The 22,969-nt window shown below is 35.0% G+C and overlaps 2 protein-coding genes across 6 annotated transcripts in view; both read left to right on the plus strand.

Annotated features, from left to right (window-relative positions):
- Positions 1 to 14,566, plus strand: part of LOC121423485 (armadillo-like helical domain containing protein 1) — a 41,023-nt gene extending 26,457 nt beyond the window's left edge. The window contains exons 9-13 of the mRNA XM_041618833.1: positions 669 to 798; positions 1,486 to 1,563; positions 12,951 to 13,032; positions 14,284 to 14,298; positions 14,441 to 14,566. Coding sequence (XP_041474767.1) covers positions 669 to 798; positions 1,486 to 1,563; positions 12,951 to 13,032; positions 14,284 to 14,298; positions 14,441 to 14,445 — 310 coding nt within the window. The 3' untranslated portion in view covers positions 14,446 to 14,566. The remainder of the gene's footprint in view (positions 1 to 668; positions 799 to 1,485; positions 1,564 to 12,950; positions 13,033 to 14,283; positions 14,299 to 14,440) is intronic.
- Positions 14,567 to 20,072: 5,506 nt separating this feature from the next.
- LOC121424084 overlaps positions 20,073 to 22,969 on the plus strand; it is a 58,604-nt gene continuing 55,707 nt past the window's right edge. For 4 of the 5 annotated variants that reach the window (XM_041619671.1, XM_041619672.1, XM_041619673.1 and 1 more), the window contains exon 1: positions 20,073 to 20,936. In XM_041619671.1, coding sequence (XP_041475605.1) covers positions 20,828 to 20,936 — 109 coding nt within the window. In that variant the 5' untranslated portion in view covers positions 20,073 to 20,827. The remainder of the gene's footprint in view (positions 20,937 to 22,969) is intronic. The other variant, XM_041619674.1, reaches the window with a different exon arrangement.

Genomic DNA, 22,969 nt, shown 5'->3' on the forward strand with positions numbered 1-22,969 from the left:
ACCATTTTATATATAAAAAATCAATTCCAAGTGGCATCCCTGCATAATGTGAAAGTACTTGTTGCCGAGCTTGCAGCTAGGTGTAGGTCGGCTGAAGATTGATAATAAATCAGAAGCACTTGAAAAAAATTTACCACTCAACATATAGATAACCTGACCAGAAAGATGGGTAAAGTTTACTTGTAAATTGTACATTTTTAAACATTTTATAAACTACAAACTTGTATTCTTGATGTCTGTACTCTACATGTATTTATGAACAAGATTATGAATTCTCTTCGGACATCCTGCAACAGTCCTTCATAAGGTCATCTGGGGCCTGTAACACAAAGGTTAGCAATGAATCGTACGCTTGATTTTCATGATTGATTGTACATTGTCAATGTAATCGATGGTAGAAAAATGTTCTACGATCATTTCTTAGCTTGTTGTTATGGGCCCGTTGACCTGTACCATAAAGCATAGTGATCTAGGGCTCGGTTTCTGCTATTGATTGCATAGATTATTGTGTAGGACCAATCAGTCCCACAATAAATTGCTATGGTCTATGTTACTTGGAACGAGGTCTTAAATAGTAAATATAACACCTGATTGTAAATTTGTTTCTCCTCTTCATCTACTGTCACATCAGGCCAGTCATTTAAACCAGTATTCTCTATATCTTGTAGCATTTTAGCGAAGGAATCCCACCAGAATTGTGAGAAACTGATTCAACTCAGAGTAGTACACAATCTCCTTATAGCAATGGGTAATGAGGATCATGCAGATAGCCAGAGACAAGCTAGTATCACATTAGAGGTTAGTCCCACTTATATGTTAAAAATAAAAGGTAAAAGGAATTCATTCTTGATATAAACTGATACCCCCCTTAAAGAACAAGTCCACCCCTACAAAAAGTTGATATGAATAAAAAGAGAAAAATCCAACAAGAATAACACTCACCTGAAAATTTCATCAAAATTGGATGTAAAATAAGAAAGTTGTGACATTTTAAATTTTCACTTATTTTCACAAAACAGTGATATGCACAACTCAGTGACTTTCCTCACTCACTATTTCTTTTGTTTTTTATACAGATTTGACAATAAGGACCAACTTGATTAAACCACATAGTATTAAACAATGCTAATTCCACATGGTCAGGGAGGAATTAATCGTTACCTTGACATTGAGGAGAAAATTAGAATATTTTATATTTAATATTATAAAATACAAACTGTTTTGTGAAATTAATCAAAACTTTAAAATGTCACAATAGATGATTTTTGTACTAAAATAACTACTCATTTTAAAGAGTTCTATTGGTGAATAAATAGTTCATAAAAGAATCCTTTTCAAAAGCATATTTGTTCATTTATTTGCACTAAATGCTAGCAGAAAGTCAAACCTTTATTTGTAGTAGTAGTTATAGTCTTACTTTTGTTTTTGTTATCAGTGTTATTTAAAACTCAATTTTGGCTATTTGTATGTTTTCCCATCTTTCAGTACCTTGTCAGTACATTTCCTATTGTAGATGAAAACTGCAGAGAAGCAATGGGGGACACACTATATCAGATGTTTATGGTAAGCTTTAGTATTGTTTGTTGGTATTTGATATACTGGTATTTTATATCATGTTTATCAAGTAATTCATCCATCCATTGAGTATTCGGTATAGTGCCTTTTTTGTGGTTACAAAGTGTCTCACAATGACAGCAATCTGGCAATATTACAAGCATCATTCTTGACTGCATACAGTTGAGACTCCATCTAGTTCCATTATTTCTTTTTCATTCATTGATAATTGATTTATTTTGTATTATTTAGTTCTATATATTATGTATGTTTTATTTTGTCAGTATATTTTGTTGTCAGTCTATGGGGGGGGGGTGTTCAATTGTGTTTACCTGTAAATTATTTTTGTAGGCTGAAAGTAATAGAAGAGTGGAAAAAAATCACCCTCAGCTTACTTTAAAAAATAGCGACTCCCCCAAGAAAAGAGAGCGGGAGATTAAAAAAAGAAAAGAGAGAAAGATATGAAGTGGGGAACTTACAGGATGAAGAAAACGATTAATAGAAGGTGGATAGAAAGTCAATAATTAATAATAATAATATGAATATTACAGCTTGAATTAGTGCACTTTAATGCCCTCAAAGCATTTTGATTATTATATTTTTTAGATATTATAGTTTCATGTTATCACCCAAATGAATCATATCTAAAGAATGATTTCAGATGATATCTAAAGTGCATGGCATTGTGCTATTTCAAGATGGTGGAGGGTTGCCAAAGAAATGTAAATACAAGTCGTTTTCAGAACAATGTAGGGTTTTGACCTTTGTTTGTCTTGTTATCAGTTCATAGTACTCTGATCCTTGTGACTTGTACAATGTAAAGTCTTGATGGTGCAGAAATCTCAGTATACTAGAGAAACCACAATAGTTTGATTCGATGCAGAAATTATTTTGTAAACAATCATTATAATACAGTGGCGATAAAAGTTTGTGAACCCCACCAGAAAATGCACTCCTTCATGCTGAGTGTTGATTGGACACCACAATACAATGTTCGGCGAGCCCAGAGAAACATAGTACTTTATTGAATGTAATATTTCATTACCTGACTTCACCATTATACATGTATATCTATAACATGGCAGAACTTGAACACTTGAAATATGTTCATTTTCTGGGGTGTTCACTAACCTTTTCGTAGTTTTTCCTTTAAAGTTAAAATGACGAATTGCAGTTTTGCAGAACTATGTCTGAAATGACCAGATCAAAAAGCTACCAAAAACTGGGAATGATTAGTAATTCAATAACAACAATTATTATGAAGGTCATCATGCATCATGCTTTTGGACAACTTCCCATTTATGTAGTGTGCTATTTTGACAGTGATTGATATGCCTTATCTTTTCAAAAACTTCAATTAATCAAATCAAACACAGTGACATATGATATCCATCTTACATTTACCCCATTGTATGAAGATCATTCAACTGTGATGAGAAGAGTTTGTGATGACAGAGTTTTGAAGTGTTGTATTTGCTATATTTATAAGAACAATGCATTTAACTGACTATGCATGGATTGTACTCAAGATATGTAATGGACCATTTGATTAATGTATGATACAAAAGATAACAGTGTGCAATTTTAATTCCAAAGATTATTCTGTAGAATTGAAGGTGTATGAATGTTATATAAACAATGAGGGGCTTGAGATATTATGAGGAAAAGGAGATAAGAGCCAATTATATCAAATTCAGCCTAATGAAACAAAAGATAACTTGTTCCCATTCTTCCTCTGTTCCACTTTAAATATGAAATTCAGATTCCTTCTCAGCTTCAGATTTTTTTTCAATCCATAATGCAAGTTTGCACAGTTGAAATTCATGTTCTTTACTCAAATGCAAAATTGATAATTTTCACATTAATACATACATTATTCATCGTAGTCTAGCTTTTCGCAGTTTTCGGTTATTCAATTTACATCTGCAAAAGTATTTTATACATGACAGTTTTCAAGTGATTGCGAATGAATGGATTAAATCTAGATCAAAGCTATTGTACAGTTGTGGGAATATTGGCTCTGTGACAATTTGTAACTGTTTTGTCAGAGCTCTAGAAAGAAATGACTACATGTACATATTGATGTATGATCTAGGATAGTTTGAATATTCAGTTATGGCTAAACATTGTAAAATATATAGAATCATTGTGACTTTTACATGGTATTGTACCCAAGAATGACTTTTGTGCAAAAAAACAGTATTTATCCCTTCAGTATGGTAATTCATCTACACATAATTTGTACATTTCATTCTGTATGGTTTTTCAAGGCGGATTTATGTTTTTTTAATGTCATAATACAGTATGCAGTTGCAGGAAACATTTGAAAAAGTCTTTGAAATCAAGCTTAATTGTCGCCATATTATCGCAGATCTAGATTTCATACATTTGACTGAACAGTCATCCAACTGAAGATCGGAGATATGGAACAGTGTATTACTATTCATTGCTAGAAAAAAAAGAACCAACATTTGGCAAGAATGTCATGCTTTTTAGTTGTTTCTCAGCAATTACACAATTTTTTTCCAGAATCAATTGGCACATAAAGTGTATATCATATATTTTTGACATTTAAACATTCAAATTCTTGTTTGGTCATTTTAGGCGGCTTGTCAAAGGTGTGCGTGCGTTTTTACCTTTATATTCTGCGGCGAACCCGCTCAGCGTGCCATTGTCCATTTTTCTTTCCTACGGGTCAGTGCTCTTGCCATTTAAGACGACAGCGTTCCCTTTTGCAGCGAAAACGGAAGCGTGCGCTTTTATCTTTTCTTTTGACACCCCCGGTTGGCTCTTCGATAAGATGTTTCTGCATGAGCGCCCTCTATGTCCACGATATCGACGTCTTAGGCAAACTATTAAACGAGCGATCTCTAGTCACTGATCTGGATATCGTTGTGTCCTTGTATCGGTGTGCATAGTTCAGTGGGGTATATATCTTCAAAAGTTACGCTTTCACATTTTTTTGATAATTTTTCGTTTTCGGGTTTCAGTATATGACAAAATTCAATAAGATTTAGATTTCATTTCTTTAATAGAACAATTAAGCTTTAGCCCTTTAGCACGAGCGTGTTGTTTTATTTTGAAGAACATACCGTTAAGAAATTGAATTTCTGAAAGTAAGTGTTCAGGCGAGGGTAAGATTTTTTTTTCATCACACTGAGCCCGCACAGTCAGCATTGTCGGGTGAAAAGGAAAGATATGGAATTGACCTTAACATCTTTGTAAACAAAATGCAAAACCCCACGCAAAAGATGCAATATAAATCATACCTGGGTCCAAAAATGATGGCGTTTAAAGCAATACACTGAAACGCTACTGTGAAAAAAAAACACTAAAAACATAAAATGCAAACGTTTTTTTTTTGTGGAAAAAAGGCTGAAAACTAAGGGCAGCGTTGAAATTCAAATTTGAGCTTAACATAGGTCTATGTTTAATTTAGCCCTCTTGTCAATTTGTTTTTGCTGTGAAATGTCATTTTTTGAGGACTCTTTTGGGGCGATTTTGCCCCCCCCCCCCTTGTGGAAAATCCTAGGTACGCCACTGCATTTGTTTAAACATTTGAATTCTAGAAACTTATATATTCACACATAATACAGATGCCGTGCAAAACAAACGAATAAAATATAATTTATTTGAACTTTAAAAAATAAATTGGATGCTCAAGCTGTCATATCGGTCATTGTAGCTTAAATGCACAATTCTTGAATTTCATTGCCCGAAATTCAGAACAAGAAGTACTTTCGTTACTTTTTAAGACCATTACAAACATCTTTACCTTCGAACGAAATCAAAAACACTTAAAAATGAATATTGAAGTTATCAAAGTTGAGGTAGTCTTGACCATGAATAGTTGAGTGTTTATAAAGGAATTATAGCGTCTTCTATTAATCACATTCTTCACTTTAATGACCGATGAAAAATATCGCGTGAATGAAAATGCAAGTTAACACATTTAAGTGACTCCGACATGATATTGGACAGGAAAATCTATAAAATCTTTTTACCTGGGATCCGTCTTTATTCTCTTATATAAATTTCCCCTGTGATCTAGAGTGCTCTGTGACCTAGTGTTCTTGATTACCATCCTGGAGCCACATAACCGAAGGGGGGTCTGGGGCTGAGGCCTCAACAAGTACCATGATTTTATGCATGGTGACCCCACCCCTTCAAACCAGTCCGCTGGGGGGAGGGGATTTTCAAATTTCTTTCAATTTTCCTGTTCTACTTATAATATTCAATTTTGTCAACTTAATTCTGATGATTCCTTTTTTCATCCAACTTTATTTCTTCCTTTGATTTTTTCTAAAACTTTTCTATACCTGTTCTTTTTTAACCTTCATGTTTGACTTGAACAATACGTGTATATTGCCGTTGATTTCTTCTTCCTATCAAATATTTAAATTAATCTGCAATGTGTGTATGTCAAATTATTGCAAATTAGATTCCCAGTGTCTAAGGTAAACATAATTTACCGACGTAAAGTTAGTAATACGAAAGCCTCTTTGGCCTAGTTTCCCTTCCAACTTTGTACTTCACCTGTTAATCGTATAGCTGCATTCTGTATAGCTTGCATATTTAAATATGCACCAAAAAATAAATTAACATACAGAAAATGGTAATACCTCGGTCACATTTGCTCTACGGCGGCCATACAGCGAGTCGAAAACAGCCGTTTTATTCATTTTATTAAAACCTATATTTAGCAGGTCCAAAAACTGTTAAAATGACTGTTTTCGACTCGCCTTAGAACAAATGTGACCGAGGTATTTAGCATACTAGATCAACAAGAATGGAGTGCATGCTGGTGCGGATCCTGCCGGAGTAACACAATACAATCCAATCAGCGTCGTATTTATTTTGAACAATAGTTGGGCTCTCAAAAGTATTGTGGTCTATTTTGTGACCTCTACTAAAAGAAGTCAGTGGGTCTATACGGGGGTCTATATTCTGCACATCAGAGGGTACAGTTATGTAGTGAATCCCGGGGGGGGGGGGATCATCCGGTCCGTGTGCCCCCCCCCCTTGAGAGCCTTTATCAAATTTGTTAATGTAAATATGCCATTTTTACACAAGTGTGTCCCCTTTATTTGAAACTCACAACATGTATTTTAATGAGAACATGTCGTTCATACACAAATGAGGACCTTCACTTTAGCCTGGTAAACAGAGAGTTGGTAGGCAATAAATATAACTCAAATGTTCACATTAAGAGTAGACCTATAAAGAGGGAAGTTACATGGTTAATCAAAAATGTGTTGATAAAATATCAGTCGAACGCCAAATAGGTTTTATGTAATATTGCTCTTTATAAAGGCAAGCATTTAACTACATTAAATGTCGAAATGTTAAGAAATATAATGGAAACCATATCAAAATGCACATTACGAAAAGAAACAAAATCAGGGTTCTAGTATGGGGACAAAACGAGAACAAGAAAACTACCCATTTGATGCTCATTTTAATTCCCCGAAAGCCGGACGTTGAAAATGACATGGGCCAGCGCATTGCAAGCTGTATTTAACGGCTTACCCCCATTGACAAGGTAGATTTAAATTACCCCATTCTTGATTGGGGAGATTAACGTATATTCTTGAACAGAGAGGTGGTCTGACGGGTTGCGGATTTCAATAGAAAGATGACCTCTTGATTGGTAGGGGTATGTCAAGGGGAGATTATCACTTTGTCAGCGCGGGTGACTGTCTTGATACTTTGATGTTCCCCGATGTGCCTTCTATTCGAAAACCGTGTTTGCAACTAATCCCAATTATGAGACTATTTGGAATCAAAATGAAAGCCTAACTGCACCCTTTTCATAGATTTCGTTTGAAAATAAAATACTTACGTTTAAGGTAAAATTGGAATATGAGAAGGCGCTTCATAATATGTAAACCAAATAGTGTCACTTTTAAGCTTTATTCTTTTAAATCAAATGTAAAAATATATGTAAAATAATCTCACAAGCTTAATCTAAATAGTGCGAGCACGAAGCGCGCGCTAATTTTTAATTTTTTATTTCATGTATTTTGTCCTAAAATAGCATTCTGGCAATGCTTGTGATCCTAAACGAGATGAATGAATTAAGTACGTATTGATCGTTCTGATAAAAAAGAATCTGTTAACGGCTACTTTTAATTATCTGTAAATGAAAACGTTACATATTTCAACAATCAAATAATGCGAGCGCGAAGCGTGAGCTGAAAATATTTACTTTTCTACCTGAAGAATAGAAGTTCTAAGCAATCTTTGTAATCATGAAAAAGGTAAATACATAACTAAGCAAGCGAAGCGAGCGCGAGGAAAATTTGAGATTTGTAGAATTGTGAGTGGATATGGATCACAGTTAAAAAGGAACATATATGATTCATTATTATTACTTTGAGTTTTGACATAGGGCCGGGATATTCTAAGAGGGGACAATTTATCAATAAATTAATTCATTAATCTAATAAGCCTAATCAGAGCGCGAAATCTGTCAATATTATATATTTAAAGCACTTTTGTAATTACGAATAAGATGCCTGAGTTGATATATTTTTAACAATCAATGTGCGCACAAATCGCCAGCCGAAAATTGTTGATAAACTGTCATAAAATGGAGATTTTAAATTAGTTTGTAATATAATTAATATTGAAATTTTCATAACTCACCAATCAATATGCGAGCGTGCAGCGCTAGCTAATATGTTTTACAATCTGACATGAATAGGGATATTCTGATAACTAAAATGGAATACAGGAAAATAATAGGTACCTGACAAATCAAATTTTGTGAGCGTGCAGCGGGAGCAGAAAATGTTGATATTCAGACAATAAAAAAATAATTTTTTACAGAACACTTTTTGAAAATGAAAGTTCGATTTCCGAGTTGAAATATGTTATGTATATTGACTTCAAAATTTGATATTTTGAGTAACATATGTGTATATCACCTAAAAGGCAATGCGAGCGTGAAGCAGGAGCGAAAATTTTATATAATGACATGACATAATTTTTTTTAATTGTTTTCCCCTCATCTTATTTATTCAATCGTTTTCCTTCTATGTTTTTTTCTCCACTCTTTTCCTCTTTTTGTCTTTCTTTCCCCGTTTTGTTTTTGCTCCGCAAATAGAGGGAGGAGGGAGGGGCGGGCCCCATGCCCCCCCCCCCCTAGATCCAACTCTGGAACAATCTAACAGAAAGTATTAAACAAGCAGATTCAAGAGAGAAATTCAAGTCAATGTTAAAACTTTTTTTTTTGGGGGGGGGGATTAAATAGCCTTTCCCTCCGCATACGAAGCCCCATATCGTTTACAGCCTACTGTGAATTGTGCAAATACTTTAAATTTTGGTGAAATTCATTCTCTCTTTCTATTTGTTCCGTAGCGTTTAGATACATATTTTGTGCTTCACTTGTAAGTGGTATACAAATAATGTAAATTACTATTAATGGCGTGCGTTTCCCGATCTCCTTATCGAAATCAATATTAATGAGAGAGCACAATATCAAAGTTCTAATTACCACCATCATCATCACTGTTATCATCATCATTCATTCATTATCTATTTCCAATCGTTCTCCAGTATCAATTTTATAGTTTATATAATCCCAGGTGAGGTGAATGGGTACCCGGTAGGAAGAAATTCCTCGAATGCTCGAGCGCCCGATCAAGGTAGCCGTGCTAAAGCCGGGGTAATAATAGCAGGGCCCTCTGGGAGAATAGTTTTCGGAACTGAAGTGGCTACCCTGGGTAAATATGCCGCTATTATTATTATTATTAAAAAAATGAAAGATAATGGTAATGATTATGGTGATGTTGGTAATCATGAACATTAGATCCGTTTTGTGAGATAATTTATGCGATTTTACACGCTAATCGCTACTCGATGATGGTGAAAGAAATCTTTTAAATAGCACAACAGAAGTCGGGGCGGTAGTTACTGCATACACATACTTTAATACACTACATTATTACAAAAGATTCCCCATCGGGCGGGCCAACGGTCTTTTGAAGTAGGTTTATCTATTGAAATTACGACAATAATCACGGCAGCGGATATGGGGAATTCAAGACTGAGCTTCTAGCTCTCCCATTGTTTTTTTGTGGCGAACCCGCTGAGCATGCTATTGTCAATGATTCTCTACTAAACGGGTGACTGATCTTGCTTTTTCATGATAGGCCAGGGCAATGACTAAGAACAGTTCGATGAATATCAATGCCAAGCAATCCTGAAAGGTCAATAATGTTCAATTCTCTTGATGGAGAAGCTTATATCATGGCCCTATTTGCTTTTAGGCCAGTAAGTGTACTAACTAATATTAATAATAAATAATCACATTCCATCTATTTTAGAGCACTGACCTAATGCTAATATCACTGCCCACCTGCCCTTCTTATACGTCTCCTACTGCTTTTCCTTCGTCCTTCTTCTTTTTCTTCTTGCGTCTCCCTTTTTTTCTCTATCTTCCTTTTCCTCTCCGTATCCTTCCTCATCTCTCATTATTAATCTCATCCCTTTTTACTGCTCCTCCATTCTACATGTACGTCTGCTTCTCCTTGGTAATTCTTCTTCTCCTCCTCCTTCTCGCACCCCATCGATTTATGATGATAAAATTATAATGAAATAATAGAAATGTTAACGAAGATAATACTTATAATAGAGAAATGAAGATGATTGCGATAGTAACAGCGGTGATGACGATATCGATAACTATGGGAGGATATAGACCATGTACAGCACAACGTATCAGGCGCAATTTCAAATATGATTACATGACGATTTCGATACGAAATATTCATCATAAATCTAGACCTAGTACATTAATATACACTTATCTTTGTAGAATAATGAAATCGCCGCTCAATATCGATAATTCTGATGATCACTAAAACAGAAAAGCATACGTGGACAGTGTATTATAACATTGCCTCGAAAAATACCTGACATTTGATGGAATTCTGTGCTTATATCGCTCATTTCTCAGCATTTTTACGACTTTCTTTCACAGGGCTATTTGGCAAATATTTTTCATTTATACAAACACTTCGTTGGTAAATTTGATTGGATTCTGATTTTCAGATCGTTACCACAGTTGGTATTTATCTTCATTTCCGAACATTACGTTTAATACGTTAAACCAATTAAATGAAGTTATACTTTAGTCTGTCATATGTTGTTTTTATGTTGTACTCTCATACCCCGAGAGGGGATCGATAGGGTGAATAAAATGTAAATCTAAATCAGGGGCGGATCCAGCCTCCGCCAATAGGGGGGGGGGGGTGATTTTTTTTCACCCATATTTTCCCCGATCGGCCGCCCAAGGTTGATATTTAATTATTTCTTTGAATTGGTTGTCCCAGTGGCGTAATGATTATTAAAGTTATTTAATAAGTCTTCGCATCATCTTATTCACTCGCCTTCCTCCTTTTATGTTTTCCTCTTCTTTTTTTCTCCTCTCTTTTTTCTTTCTTTCCTTTTTTTTTGCTCTGCCAATAGGGGGGGGGGGCCTTTGTAAATGTAAATCCAACCAAGAATCGGATCTATACAACATAATGTCTAAAGGTCAGGGGAGGATCCATGACAGGGGGAAAAAAGGTTCCGCTTTTAGGGGGGGGGGGCCACTCTTCTGTTTTGGCTGCATTTTGCATTACAAATTCTAATTGTGCCTCTCATAATGGAAGGGGGCAAGGGCGGCTTCCCCCCCCCCCCCTAAATCCCCCAGTGATAGAAGGGTACAGGAAGTTTGAGGATGCTGATTCATTCATGGCATACAATTTTCGAAATAGACGACCACAATTTCGTAAATATCCAGTCCACGCGCATGCGTACTCTCATTCCGAAGACGCAAGTCATAAAATAATTTCACCCCCACCTGATCACGGTTTCTGCGAGGACACAACACTGCTTTCTCATGAATATTGATTTCGATGCAGAGGCAGAAATCGGGAGAACCCCTCTCAAATTTTCGAGTTTTTTCCACTCTTTCAACTGTATTTCCTCCATTTTTCACCCTTCCTCTTATTCCATCCAAATATTATTTTCTTATTTCTCTCTGTTTCCCCTTCCTTTTCTCTCCCTTTGACCTCTTAGTTTCTTTTTCCTCTTTTCACAATCCCTTTTGGTCCCGTTTCTTTAAAACATGGAGATAAAGAAAATTAAGAGATAATATGTTATCCTGGGGAAATGGTTGCCGTCAAAAATATGAAAAAACTATTTAAAACAGTTTCTAATAAATCTTTGTAAATCTTTTATCTTTCTATGCCTAATAGCCATGATAGCGCTAAGCTGTTCCGGTCATATTTATTTTATCATTCTATTTCCTTTTTTTTTTTGGGGGGGGGGCGTTCTCGACACCTGTTTGAGATGCGAGTAATAATTAATATTCCAAATCGACGTGAATTCTACGAATGGCTTGGGCCTACGAAACGAAAATATGTGGAATCTTATTTTCCCACCTAAAACATGAATTGACTGTCTTCCAATTGCAAGAAAAGAGGTTTTCATGGTTATTGCAGCAAATTCGAAAGATCAGTAACGATTTTTGACACATGCGTGATTTTTTTTTAAGCTACCGTGGCTTTATGAATGCACCCGATAGATGCGAACCACAGTTCAGAACAGTGACCCGAACTCTCGATCCGACAGTCAATATGAACATGATGAAGGCACACATTTGTTTTGGTCGTAGAGGGAGCTATTTAGAATAGATTCTTCGGCCTTTCGACAGAAATTAAGACTTGCAGGAAAGACAAACAAAAGAACGGTGGCATTAAAGGGCCTTTGATGGCGGCCGTTCCTTTGAAGACAAGGGAACGTTGGGCGGGAAAGCCGAAGCGAAAACCCGGATGCGGGAAGAACGATGAAGAACGGTGCATGGACTTTTGACAAGCTACCTTATGGGATTCTGTTCAAATTCATTTGGAGATCTTTAGTATTTACTACAAAGGGCATTTACAGGCAGGTGCTGCATCACTCTTTAGAAGCACTTGCCCAGTCCGGCAAGTAAATTTTGAAATAATTGGAATATACTTGCCCCAAAATTGATTTACTTTCCCGAAAAAATAATTGAAAAAAAAGTTTTCCCTCCAAAAGAAAGTTTTGCAGTTTTATAAACCATTGACCCTTTTCTCTCTTTTGACATGAAGTGATCTACTTTGTTATAGCATTTATTTTTCCAAAGTAATTTTATCTTGTGTGCCATGACCAAAATTAGGGTCAATATATCATATCGACCCTACTTGTGGTCATTCTACTGTGAGAATTCTGCTTGCCCAATCCGGGCAAGTAGTTTGGTCTTTAATAATTATACTTGCCCAATTCTAACTTTTTCTTGGCCCGGGCATCGTGCAAGTGCTTACATGTATGTAGCACCCTACATATATCTTTATTTGTATTTTTGTGTTCTCCCCCCCTTACAGTCTAACCCTGAGAGTCTATACATGGTCATGAGTCCAGTGCAAGCTGATGTACTTCGCTCAAATAAGGTCAACATACCAGGAAGTAGGTCAAATATCTTGTTTTGGTTCTTAAAACCAGTGTTTGATATTAAGGAGTTGATTCATTGTTTACATAAGAGAGGAAATATACATAAACAAATGAATCATTGTAGATATAAAAATACTGAGTTTGCTACAAAAGTAAAATAAATGAAACTTGTCCTCATAGGAGACATTCTAGGTGGTTTCAAACAGCCTCGATTATAAGAATTCCCGTTAAATTACAAGAATTTTTTAAGATAAAAATAATCATTATTCCTGCATTCACACCGCCCCGAAACATACCTTTTGGGATAAATTCCTGAAGTTACGAGCATGCGCAGTATGATCTGATAAGCAGGCAAGGCGTGAGATTCAAAGTCACTAGCCCAGCAGCCACTCACGCCTCGCCCAACAACACGCTGGGCTAAAGGTTCCCGTAAATTGCTTTCACATTGCCAAAATACCTGCGACCTTGGAAATCCTGCGAAAGTTCTTGTAATTTTGACAAGTATCTACTATTGGGTGGGTATTTTCTTTTTGGGAGATTATGCGTTATTTGCTTTCACATTGCCAATATTACCTGGTATTTTCTGATCGGGGTAAATTTCCCGATCAGAAAATACCTTGAACTGACGAACTTCGAGGTGGTCTGAAACCACCTTTTGACTCGCAAAAATGTATTAAATAGAAATTATATACATGTATGGAGGAAGGAATTGTTTTGTCAACAAAAGTTACTAGTAAAATGAACTTCAAGGAATCAGAACTGTTTTTTTTGGCATCGGAAATGGAAATGCATTATGTAATTTCAATATCTATAGTGATGATTGATTGTATGTAATCCAGGGAGTATTTCTTTATTCTTTATTTTATTTCAAACTATCTAAAGCCAATAGAGACTCAGATTTTTATAGTTATAGTAATGGTAATGATGATAATGCAAATGATAATAATTATGATGGTAACGATGAAGACAATGATAATAATAATGATAATAATCGTGAATATTAATCCCATGAATATTAACAATAATAATTTCTCCTCAAAAGAGAAGTGTGCTGGGGGTATTGTATCATTTCCTTAATTTCCAGATGTGCCAAGAAAGTGAAGAATATAAAAAAGTAATGAATATAAAAATGATGAAAAGAAATATCGCAAGTTTGATCTGCTGTTTCCAGTGCTCGTTACATAGAAGTCATTATTATGGAATGAATGGCAAAGCCCCAACTTTAAGACTTCTATATTTCTCTTTCTACCCTTTACTTTTCATCAGTTGTGGACGGTATGGATTAAAGAAAACGAGTGCCTCGCAAGAGATGGTCCGTCCAAGTCAGGAAAGTTAAACATCATGCATGTTCCATCTCCATCATCAGTTATGGACTATGATATCACATCCCATTGCATGCTGGGTATCTAAACTTATAAAACAGATTAAAGCCAACAAGTGCCTCACAAGAGATGATCCATCCAAGTCAGGAAAGTTATGCATCATGCATGTTCCATCTTTATCATCAGTTATGGATTATGACATCACATCCCATTGCATGCTGGGTATTTGTGTTGGAAATTTGAACACTAGCTACTTCCACCTCACTGAACCTCCCCCCCCAAAAAAAAAATCCTTCCGATTTTTTTTGTGTCTCATATTCTTTAAAATTCATTAAACAACAGGTAATTTTGCTCTGACATCTGTTATAAGCTACTGAAATCCTTGCATCTGATTAGCTCGGTTCAAATTAGTCGGTTTAAATCAGTGACTCTCTCTCCTGTGTTCTTCCTTTGCTAAGAACGGAGATCAACGGCACTGTTGGAAGGGCTGCAATTCATTGAACGCTCGAAATTGCAATGAAGTTCATTACTAAGTTTTCGCGAGTTTTGGGGAGGTTGTGTAGGAAATATATAATAAGCATATGACTGTGTGCTCCAGGAAGCACTCTCCTCAATTGAATTTGGTCACCTTATAAACAACAAAAACAAATCACTCTGTCAAGGAATCGAAAATGAAAGACTAAAAAAGTGAATGAATTATTTTCTTGTTGATAATAAAGCATTCAGAGATTGTATTGTTACTTCATATTTGGTTTAGAATAAAGTAATTGTATGTCTCTAATTCATGGCTAAAAAAAATTTGTTCATATTGATATTTTGTCAAATATTTTCATAAATTTGAATGCCAGTGCCGTAAATCCTATGAACATGGTCAGTGATAAACCACCTTATCAAAACCGTACTTGTGTAAATTCATGCTATTTAAAGGGAATGTTACACATGGGGAGTGTTTCATCAACATTTTTTGTCCAACAACAGATATGACAACTTTACTTGATTTTGATTGGTTAGAAGCAGCAGTACTATGATAACTGTTTGATTAAATGTCCGACAAGTCCTTTCATGAAAGGCTTACTTGGATTTTAGCCAGCATATGTCAAAGTTCAGGGGAGCGTTTCATCAACATTTTTTTCCGATAAGTATTGTCAGATCAGACAACTTCCCCTGAATTTGACAGGCTGAGAACCACTGTTACTATGGTAACTGTGAAATAAAATGGGATTGTCAAATAAAACGTCCAACAAGTCCTTTCATGAATCCCGCCCCTGTACACGTGGCGAGCTGTGCTCTCCTTTGATAAATTTCATTTTCTCGATCACTCCTTTCTTGAATTCAAGAATTGCACTTTGTGAACATTAAGCACACAAGATACCAAGAATTCCAATTCTTTATGAAGAAATCATCTTGTGCTGTTACCACAAGGTAGTTCTTGTTATCAAGGATTAAGAAAATGGCTTGCCGGACATACACTATTATAAGGATTTTTGCAATGGCGATGGGGACAGATTCTACAACATAGAAAATCTATTGTCCAAGGCCCATCGTGATAAAGCAGTCTTTATCGAAAATCTGTGAATTAAAAAAGCAGTTCCATCCTGGACTCTGGGCAAACGACATATTGGCAATTTTTCATTAGCTCAGAGTCTTACGACCATGAGTTGTCCCGGTTCACCAATTTTCGACAAAGACCTCTTTGCTGTTCATTGTGATTTGACTGGCATATTCAATAGATTGTTTATGTTGTAGAATCTGTCTCTGTTGCAATTGCAGAAATTCACTGTTATTCAGGTGTGACAGCCCAATAACCCATTGTCATTCTAGCCAAGTTTACAATATGATTTCAGTGATTGTATGACTACATTTACATGCATTGTGCTTGGTTTTTATCCATGTTGAATTCTGACTGCATGAATGCTCAAGGCATCAATCTCTTGGAATGTACATGTATATCATCTTTTTTTCATGAGAAGTCACCTGACTGTGCATGAGTTGTAGATTTCACAACAGTTTGGCTCGATTATTTTCATTAAAAGAAACAACGAATTCTGGGAAGTATCTTATGAAAGGGCTTGTCAGGTGTTTGATCCAACTAAGTCTCTTCATTATCTGAGATACCATAGTAATAGGCAGACAATCATATTTCTATCTAAATCACACTCTCATTAATGATTAAACGAGTGTGTGTTCCAAGAATTTTTTTTTACCTTGGTTACATTTACTCTATGACGGCCATATGGCAAGTCGAAAATAGCCTTTTTATTTATTTTCATTCAAACCACTTATGTATAGCTGGTACAAAAAATATGTTAAAAAGGCTGTTTTCGACTCGCCGTACGGCCGCCATAGAACAAATGTGACCGAGGTATCAGATAATTTTGTAATTTTCATAATGGATTAAATATAATCAAAGAATATTTAGCAGAAGGCTATTATTACATCAGCCTGGTATATAGGTATTATTTCTAGTGATTGCATACATACATGTAAGTTGTTGTACCCTGATAAATAAAGTTTGAAGGGGTTACATACTATGAGTCAGTGTGTGGTTGGACTGGCTGTCTGCTGGTCAGTAGCAAATTGTACAAATAGTACTACTTCCCCAGTTTTTGCCCAATGCTCATGAGACTTGTTACACACTTTGGATTAATGACACGCAATACCCATTTTATCCAATGTGCTAGAGCTGGGTAATTCATTGACATGGTAATTGGATATTACGGCAATAAGTCATGAAAGATTATTGCTAAGCAAACTGCTTTCTTAGTAATCATTCATTGCTCATGAGACTTGGTAGACACAGCATGTAAGCTATGATGATGATGATGATGCTGTTAGAGAACATGTTACTTTTCTTTTTATTAAAAACAGATTTATTAAATGGTATACATAACCATTCATTTTTGTAAATATGTAAATAATTAAGTTTATAAATATATTATAATTATTTGTAAAATATTTATATTGTGAATAGTTTGTTCATATTTCTTTATTAAATATTGAAAGGAAAGATTTACAGACAATGTTTAGTTCTTGATTTTTCTCATGTCAATAGTATTATCTTCATGTAATCACTACATGTATGTAAATTGTCTAGAGTGGGATGCAGGTCTTAAAACACATTATCTTCAAACAAATCCACACTGATATGCTAAAACATGTTCAAATCTTTGGTAAAGATTCAATAATATGACCTTTTATTGGACTAGCTGTATCCTTGTAATCTTCTCATGATAATATTCCATTAATTGTTCTGTTTTGGAAATGTTATTTTGACAGCTTTATTGTCCTTTCCTGATCAAAAAGCTATTTACAATGATTGCCCTTGAATTTTAGTTTTATAAAAAAAAAAGATTTAAGACAATATTTGGAGTAGGCTTTGTTAATTTCGACAGTTTGAAAATGCGAATATAAATATGACATGCTTTATTTATTTGTATAAAATTGTTTATGAACTTCGATTGCTTCTTTCATGCAGCATATGTTTTGTGGCATTTCATCAAACAATGAATTCAAACTATAAAACAAATTATCTTTACATTTCACAAATCCCAATATAGTCTTTAAATAAAGCTATAAAGCAGGCAAACATATTAAGTTTTGAATAATTAAACTTGAAAGAAGTTTCGAAGCCTCTTTAGTTTTTCATTTATCGTGGCAATTCATCCCACTGCCAAGCATGTTTACTGGCTTAAATTCAAATGATGAAGTTATTGTTTGAACAAATGTTTCTCTCCTACCCCCTCCCCCCCGGTTGAATAGTATGATGTCATGTATTTATGCCACTGAAAGCAAGTTGTCTGATGAAGTTGATATTAGCTGGTTAGGTCTACCTCCTGTTGTAAATATTGTAGGTTTATATAGATCACTGTGAAGTTAGTAGTGAAAAAGACAAATTAATTTGGTTGAACTGAAATGAAAAAGAAAAATTGTTGAGAGGTGAGGAGGTGAGAAAGTATAGTACATTTATTAGAGATTGTTGTGGCCCAGTGAATTAGTCTTCTGACTTTGATAAAGGGTCATGGGTTAGAATCCCAGCCATGGTGTTATTTCCTTCAGCATGTAATTCTTCCACTCTGTGCTTCACTCAACCCAGGAGAGATGAATGGGTACATGTATCTGGCAGGAATTCATTCCTTGAAATGCAACCGCACTGTAAAAGGCTGCGGAGCTAAAGCCAGGGTAATAATATCCAAGTCCTTTGGAAGCATGTAGGAATGTTATATGTGCTATACAAGAACTACCGGTACGTTATTTTCATTGTTTGAAATGAATATTCCCGAGTATAAAAAGGTTTAGCTTATTCCAAGCATCAGTCATTTTATATTTGTTTTACATTTCTTCCACCTGTGTCATTCCTCATCACATCATATGAAAAAGAAGAAAGATATTTAATACCTTGCTTTAATTGAAAATGTTCACCTAACTTACAAGTGAGCTTACCGTAGTTGGCAGCCAAGTGAACCTGCAGAGTACTAGTATTTTTGCCGTGCAATGGTGTAAACCTACTTGTACATTTTATGTTTGTATGTGATTCTAACTAGTCCAGTGGATGATCTACTTGGAGCCAAAAAGAAGAAAGATAAAGACTGATAAAAGTCATATGTTAGGAGAATTATTTATACTGATCAACTAATGAATTTAAATCAAGAGCAAACTAGAGAAATAGAGTGCATTCCAAAGTGAACAACCTTTATCACTTTTTTGAAATACTAATTACTATTTTGAAAGTTGTGAATAAATTGAATCATGATATTTCAAGAGCATTAAAATTTTTGAATATGAACTGAAAAGCTGGGGGCCGTTTCATAAAGCCGTTTGTAAGTTAGGAGTGACTTTAAGTATGACTGGTGATCCTTTCTTGTGGTAAATGATATTCACCATTAAATGTTCATGGGTGATTATTTAGCATGTATGAAAGGATCACCAGTCATTCTTAGAGTCGTTCTTAACTTACAAACAGCTTTATGAAATGCTTACCAGATATGAATTCTCATTGGAATGTATATTTAGGACACTGTTCTTAAATCTTGCAATATTAACAATAAGAGATCAGAAGAAATGTATGGGGAAAATGTTAGAAATGAAGGGACTCATTTCCAAAGCAGTGCCCACCAAAAACCTCAAGTGAAGTAGACTTACCTAAAGTGACGTGTGCCCCAACCTGTTCACTTAGAAAAAAAAAATCACGATCAGTTCATTGGTTTGTTTACCCATCACCATTGTTTTACATGGATTGTTATCTAGCCCTGGGCCACTAACCTTGTTTTGACAATGATTAAAGGGGAGATCAAAGTCTGACCTAAAGATCCTAATGATGATGATAATTAGTCAGCAGTGATCTATCTCTGCTTAGGAGATGGCTACTGGTTCTTTGGTTTCTTGTTGCAAAGTTATTTCCAGACATGGGATCTTCGAAAACTGGCATCAGAGAGTTAAAGGTCTATATTAGGGAGGATGTTTTATTTCAGAGTATACCCCATTTTCCACCCCAATATTTGGATCATATTTAAGTTCATATCTTGAAATTAGCAACATGTTGCTTTACCTCTTAAACTCGATTCAATTATAGATATTGTTAAAAAAAGATAATAGAGGATTAATTCATTGACCAGATATTATTTTGCTGCTAATCCAATATCTGGAATCTGATGAGAGTCCAGTTGCAGGAAGTGATGCTATCAAACACAACTCAACAAATTTTCCACCAATCAAAAAACGCATATTAGGGAAATGGCCTTCTTCTCTTGAGTTGCATTCAAACTTGGATTCATGACATTTGCTCTGCTGTGAATTCCACACACTTATGGAATCGCCAACTTCAACCTGGGATTTAATACTGCCCTATCTTAAACCTAGAATAAATCCCTATATCTTTTAAGAAATTAAGCCCGGAGCAATGAACACAATTGTGTCACCTTCAAACTCATCTTTTTCTGAAACAGGCTCCAGCACTTACCCAGGAGTTTATTTGCATAATCGTGTTTTAGCTTCATGTTCTGTAATGTTCATCTTATTTCACCTCCATACAGACCTGGCTGTTTTTAAATATCTACCTTTCTACATTGTACCTTCCACCTTTATATTTGAAAAATATTTATCTTCACATGTCAGCCTTTGAAATAAGATGCCTGTCGATCTCCCAACGTTGCATAAACAGATAACTTCATTGAGAAGAGCACTACAAGGAGAGTCAAAGTCCCATCCCGTACCGGAGGCAGAACTCTTGAAGTGAATGTGAACTGCCCTCCTTGCAAATCCAATACTGACCTGTTAACATCATGCTATCACTTACCTCCTTATCAGTCAGTCTGCAACCGCACGTTTTTTCGAGTAATTATCAGCTGATGCACTTGCAAACCCAAGTGTCTGCAGATGTGATTTCATTATTCTTTTGAGATATTGACTCAAGTCTAAGTTGTGAATATTATTTATTATCCAACCTTTTACGTTGGAAGTGGAAATATTTCTCTCTTTACTTGAAGGATGTGATGACAATGTTTGTCCACCCAAGAAATATGAGGAATATAATCCTATTTTTGCTTACTTTTCTGGCCTTTATTGCCTCAGGATTTGGAGGGAGATTCATTCACACGTGTGGTAAGTTGAGAATTTTAACCTGGCAGTTGATAGGCTATTTAACTTGTTGAGATCTCTGGGCTTACGATCATGTAATTCAGTATCTGATTCAACTTAATGCAATGCAATTAGATTCAATTACACATTAAACAGGGCCTAACTTTTTTCTTAGTGGCCCAATAGGTTTACCAAAATCATCAATTTCATATCGTTGGTGGACCTAAAACATTAGAACACATTACAAACACTTTGGTAGCCCGACTGGGCCACCAAGCGTGGGCTCTTACAGAATTTTGGTGGCCTGACTTTCATTTTAGGTTGCCCTGGGCCACTGCTAATGTCGAGCCCTGCCTTAAAGAATCAGGAATAATATTACTCCTTCAGCATCATTCTAGATTTAGATTCAATGTCAAGTCCACCTCAGAAAATTGTTGATATTCAAAAGAAAAAATCAAACAAGCATAATGCTGAAAATTTCATCAAAATCGGATGTAAAATAAAAAAGTTCCGACAATTTAAAGTTTTGCTTGTTTTTCACAAAAAAGTTATATGCACAACTCAGTGACATGCAAATGCGAGAGTTGATGATGTCACTGTTTCTTTTGTTTTTTAATTGTTTGAATTATACAATATTTGGAAATAAGGATCAACTCAACTGAACCATAAAATGTTAAGACAATGTCAATACCACATAATCAGGGAGGAATAAAACTTAATTTCACAGGAAAATCGAGAAAAAATTAGAATATTTCATATATTAAAATACAAAAGAAATAGTGAGTGAGTGATCCTCTCATTTGCATACTGACCATGATGTGAATATAACTGTGAAATTAAGTGAAACTGAAAAGTGTCATAACTTTCTTATTTTCATTCGATTTTGATGAATTTTTTAGTGTTATGCTTGTTGGATTTTTCTTTTTGTTATACAAATCAACTGTTTGCTGGGATGGACTTGACCCCAAATGTGAAATGTTCATTGGGTTAAAAAGTGCAAGAATCACATGGGTTAATGCATATTTGATGAGGCAACTTGTTGGAAAAAAAAAGTCTTATACATGATAGGAATTGCTACATTTACTAATACTAATATTCATTATGCACATGATATTGGTTGCAGCATATTTCTTGTAATATATATATATATATATATATATATATATATATATATATATATATATATATAGCAAATATAAGAGCCAGTTTAAGTATACATGTCTTTATTTCTTGTAACATAAATGTTAAATATTTGGAATATAAATGTAAAGTTGTTTTGTAAGTTTGTATTCTTTTGTTTGTGCATGATTTATTCATATTATTTTATATGTCAGCCACAAGATGACTTTTGTACCTTATTTCTTTGTGCATGACAATTATTCAATTCAATATGAATAGTTTAAAAGAGAAGTATAGTACAGAAAAGCCTGTCTTAGCAGCCACCCGTCATGGTAAAACCCTCTGATAGCCACAAAAAATTATATCCCATTTGAAAAGACTATGTACCTACATAATCGCCCTTTTTGTCCTTTAGATGGCCTTATTACTGGTAAATAGAGCCTATTTTAGTTCTGATAAGTCGCCCCAAAAGTGTATGCCATTATGCCAGACAGTACCCAATTGATGATGTCACAATTTTTTTAAATTTTTTTTTTTAATTCAAGTCAGGAACCAGGCCAATATTACCTTGACTTCAATGGGGCTAATTACATGTATTCAAATCAACACTTAAAACTCATCTTTTCTCATAACTTGCTTTCATATTTTTTTCATTTTTAATGGATTGACTGTGTATTATTCTAATCTGCCAACCTGTGCACTTTGTAACACCGGTACAAGCGCCCTACAAATGTTATTAGTATTATTATGTATTCATGAGGTAATATATCAGACCCCCATGGACCGGTTCGCACCAAATTTTGGTAGTGGAGATATTTCATCATGCTCTACCAAAATATGGTATATAAAAAATGCTGAAATGCAAAATTAGAAAATTGACGACGTCACACTTTGGCACTCCATTTCATTACTAGATGATATTAATGCCCCGAAACAGT

Source organism: Lytechinus variegatus, chromosome 11, assembly GCF_018143015.1.
Source record: "Lytechinus variegatus isolate NC3 chromosome 11, Lvar_3.0, whole genome shotgun sequence".
In the NCBI taxonomy this organism is placed as follows: Eukaryota; Metazoa; Echinodermata; class Echinoidea; order Temnopleuroida; family Toxopneustidae; genus Lytechinus; species Lytechinus variegatus.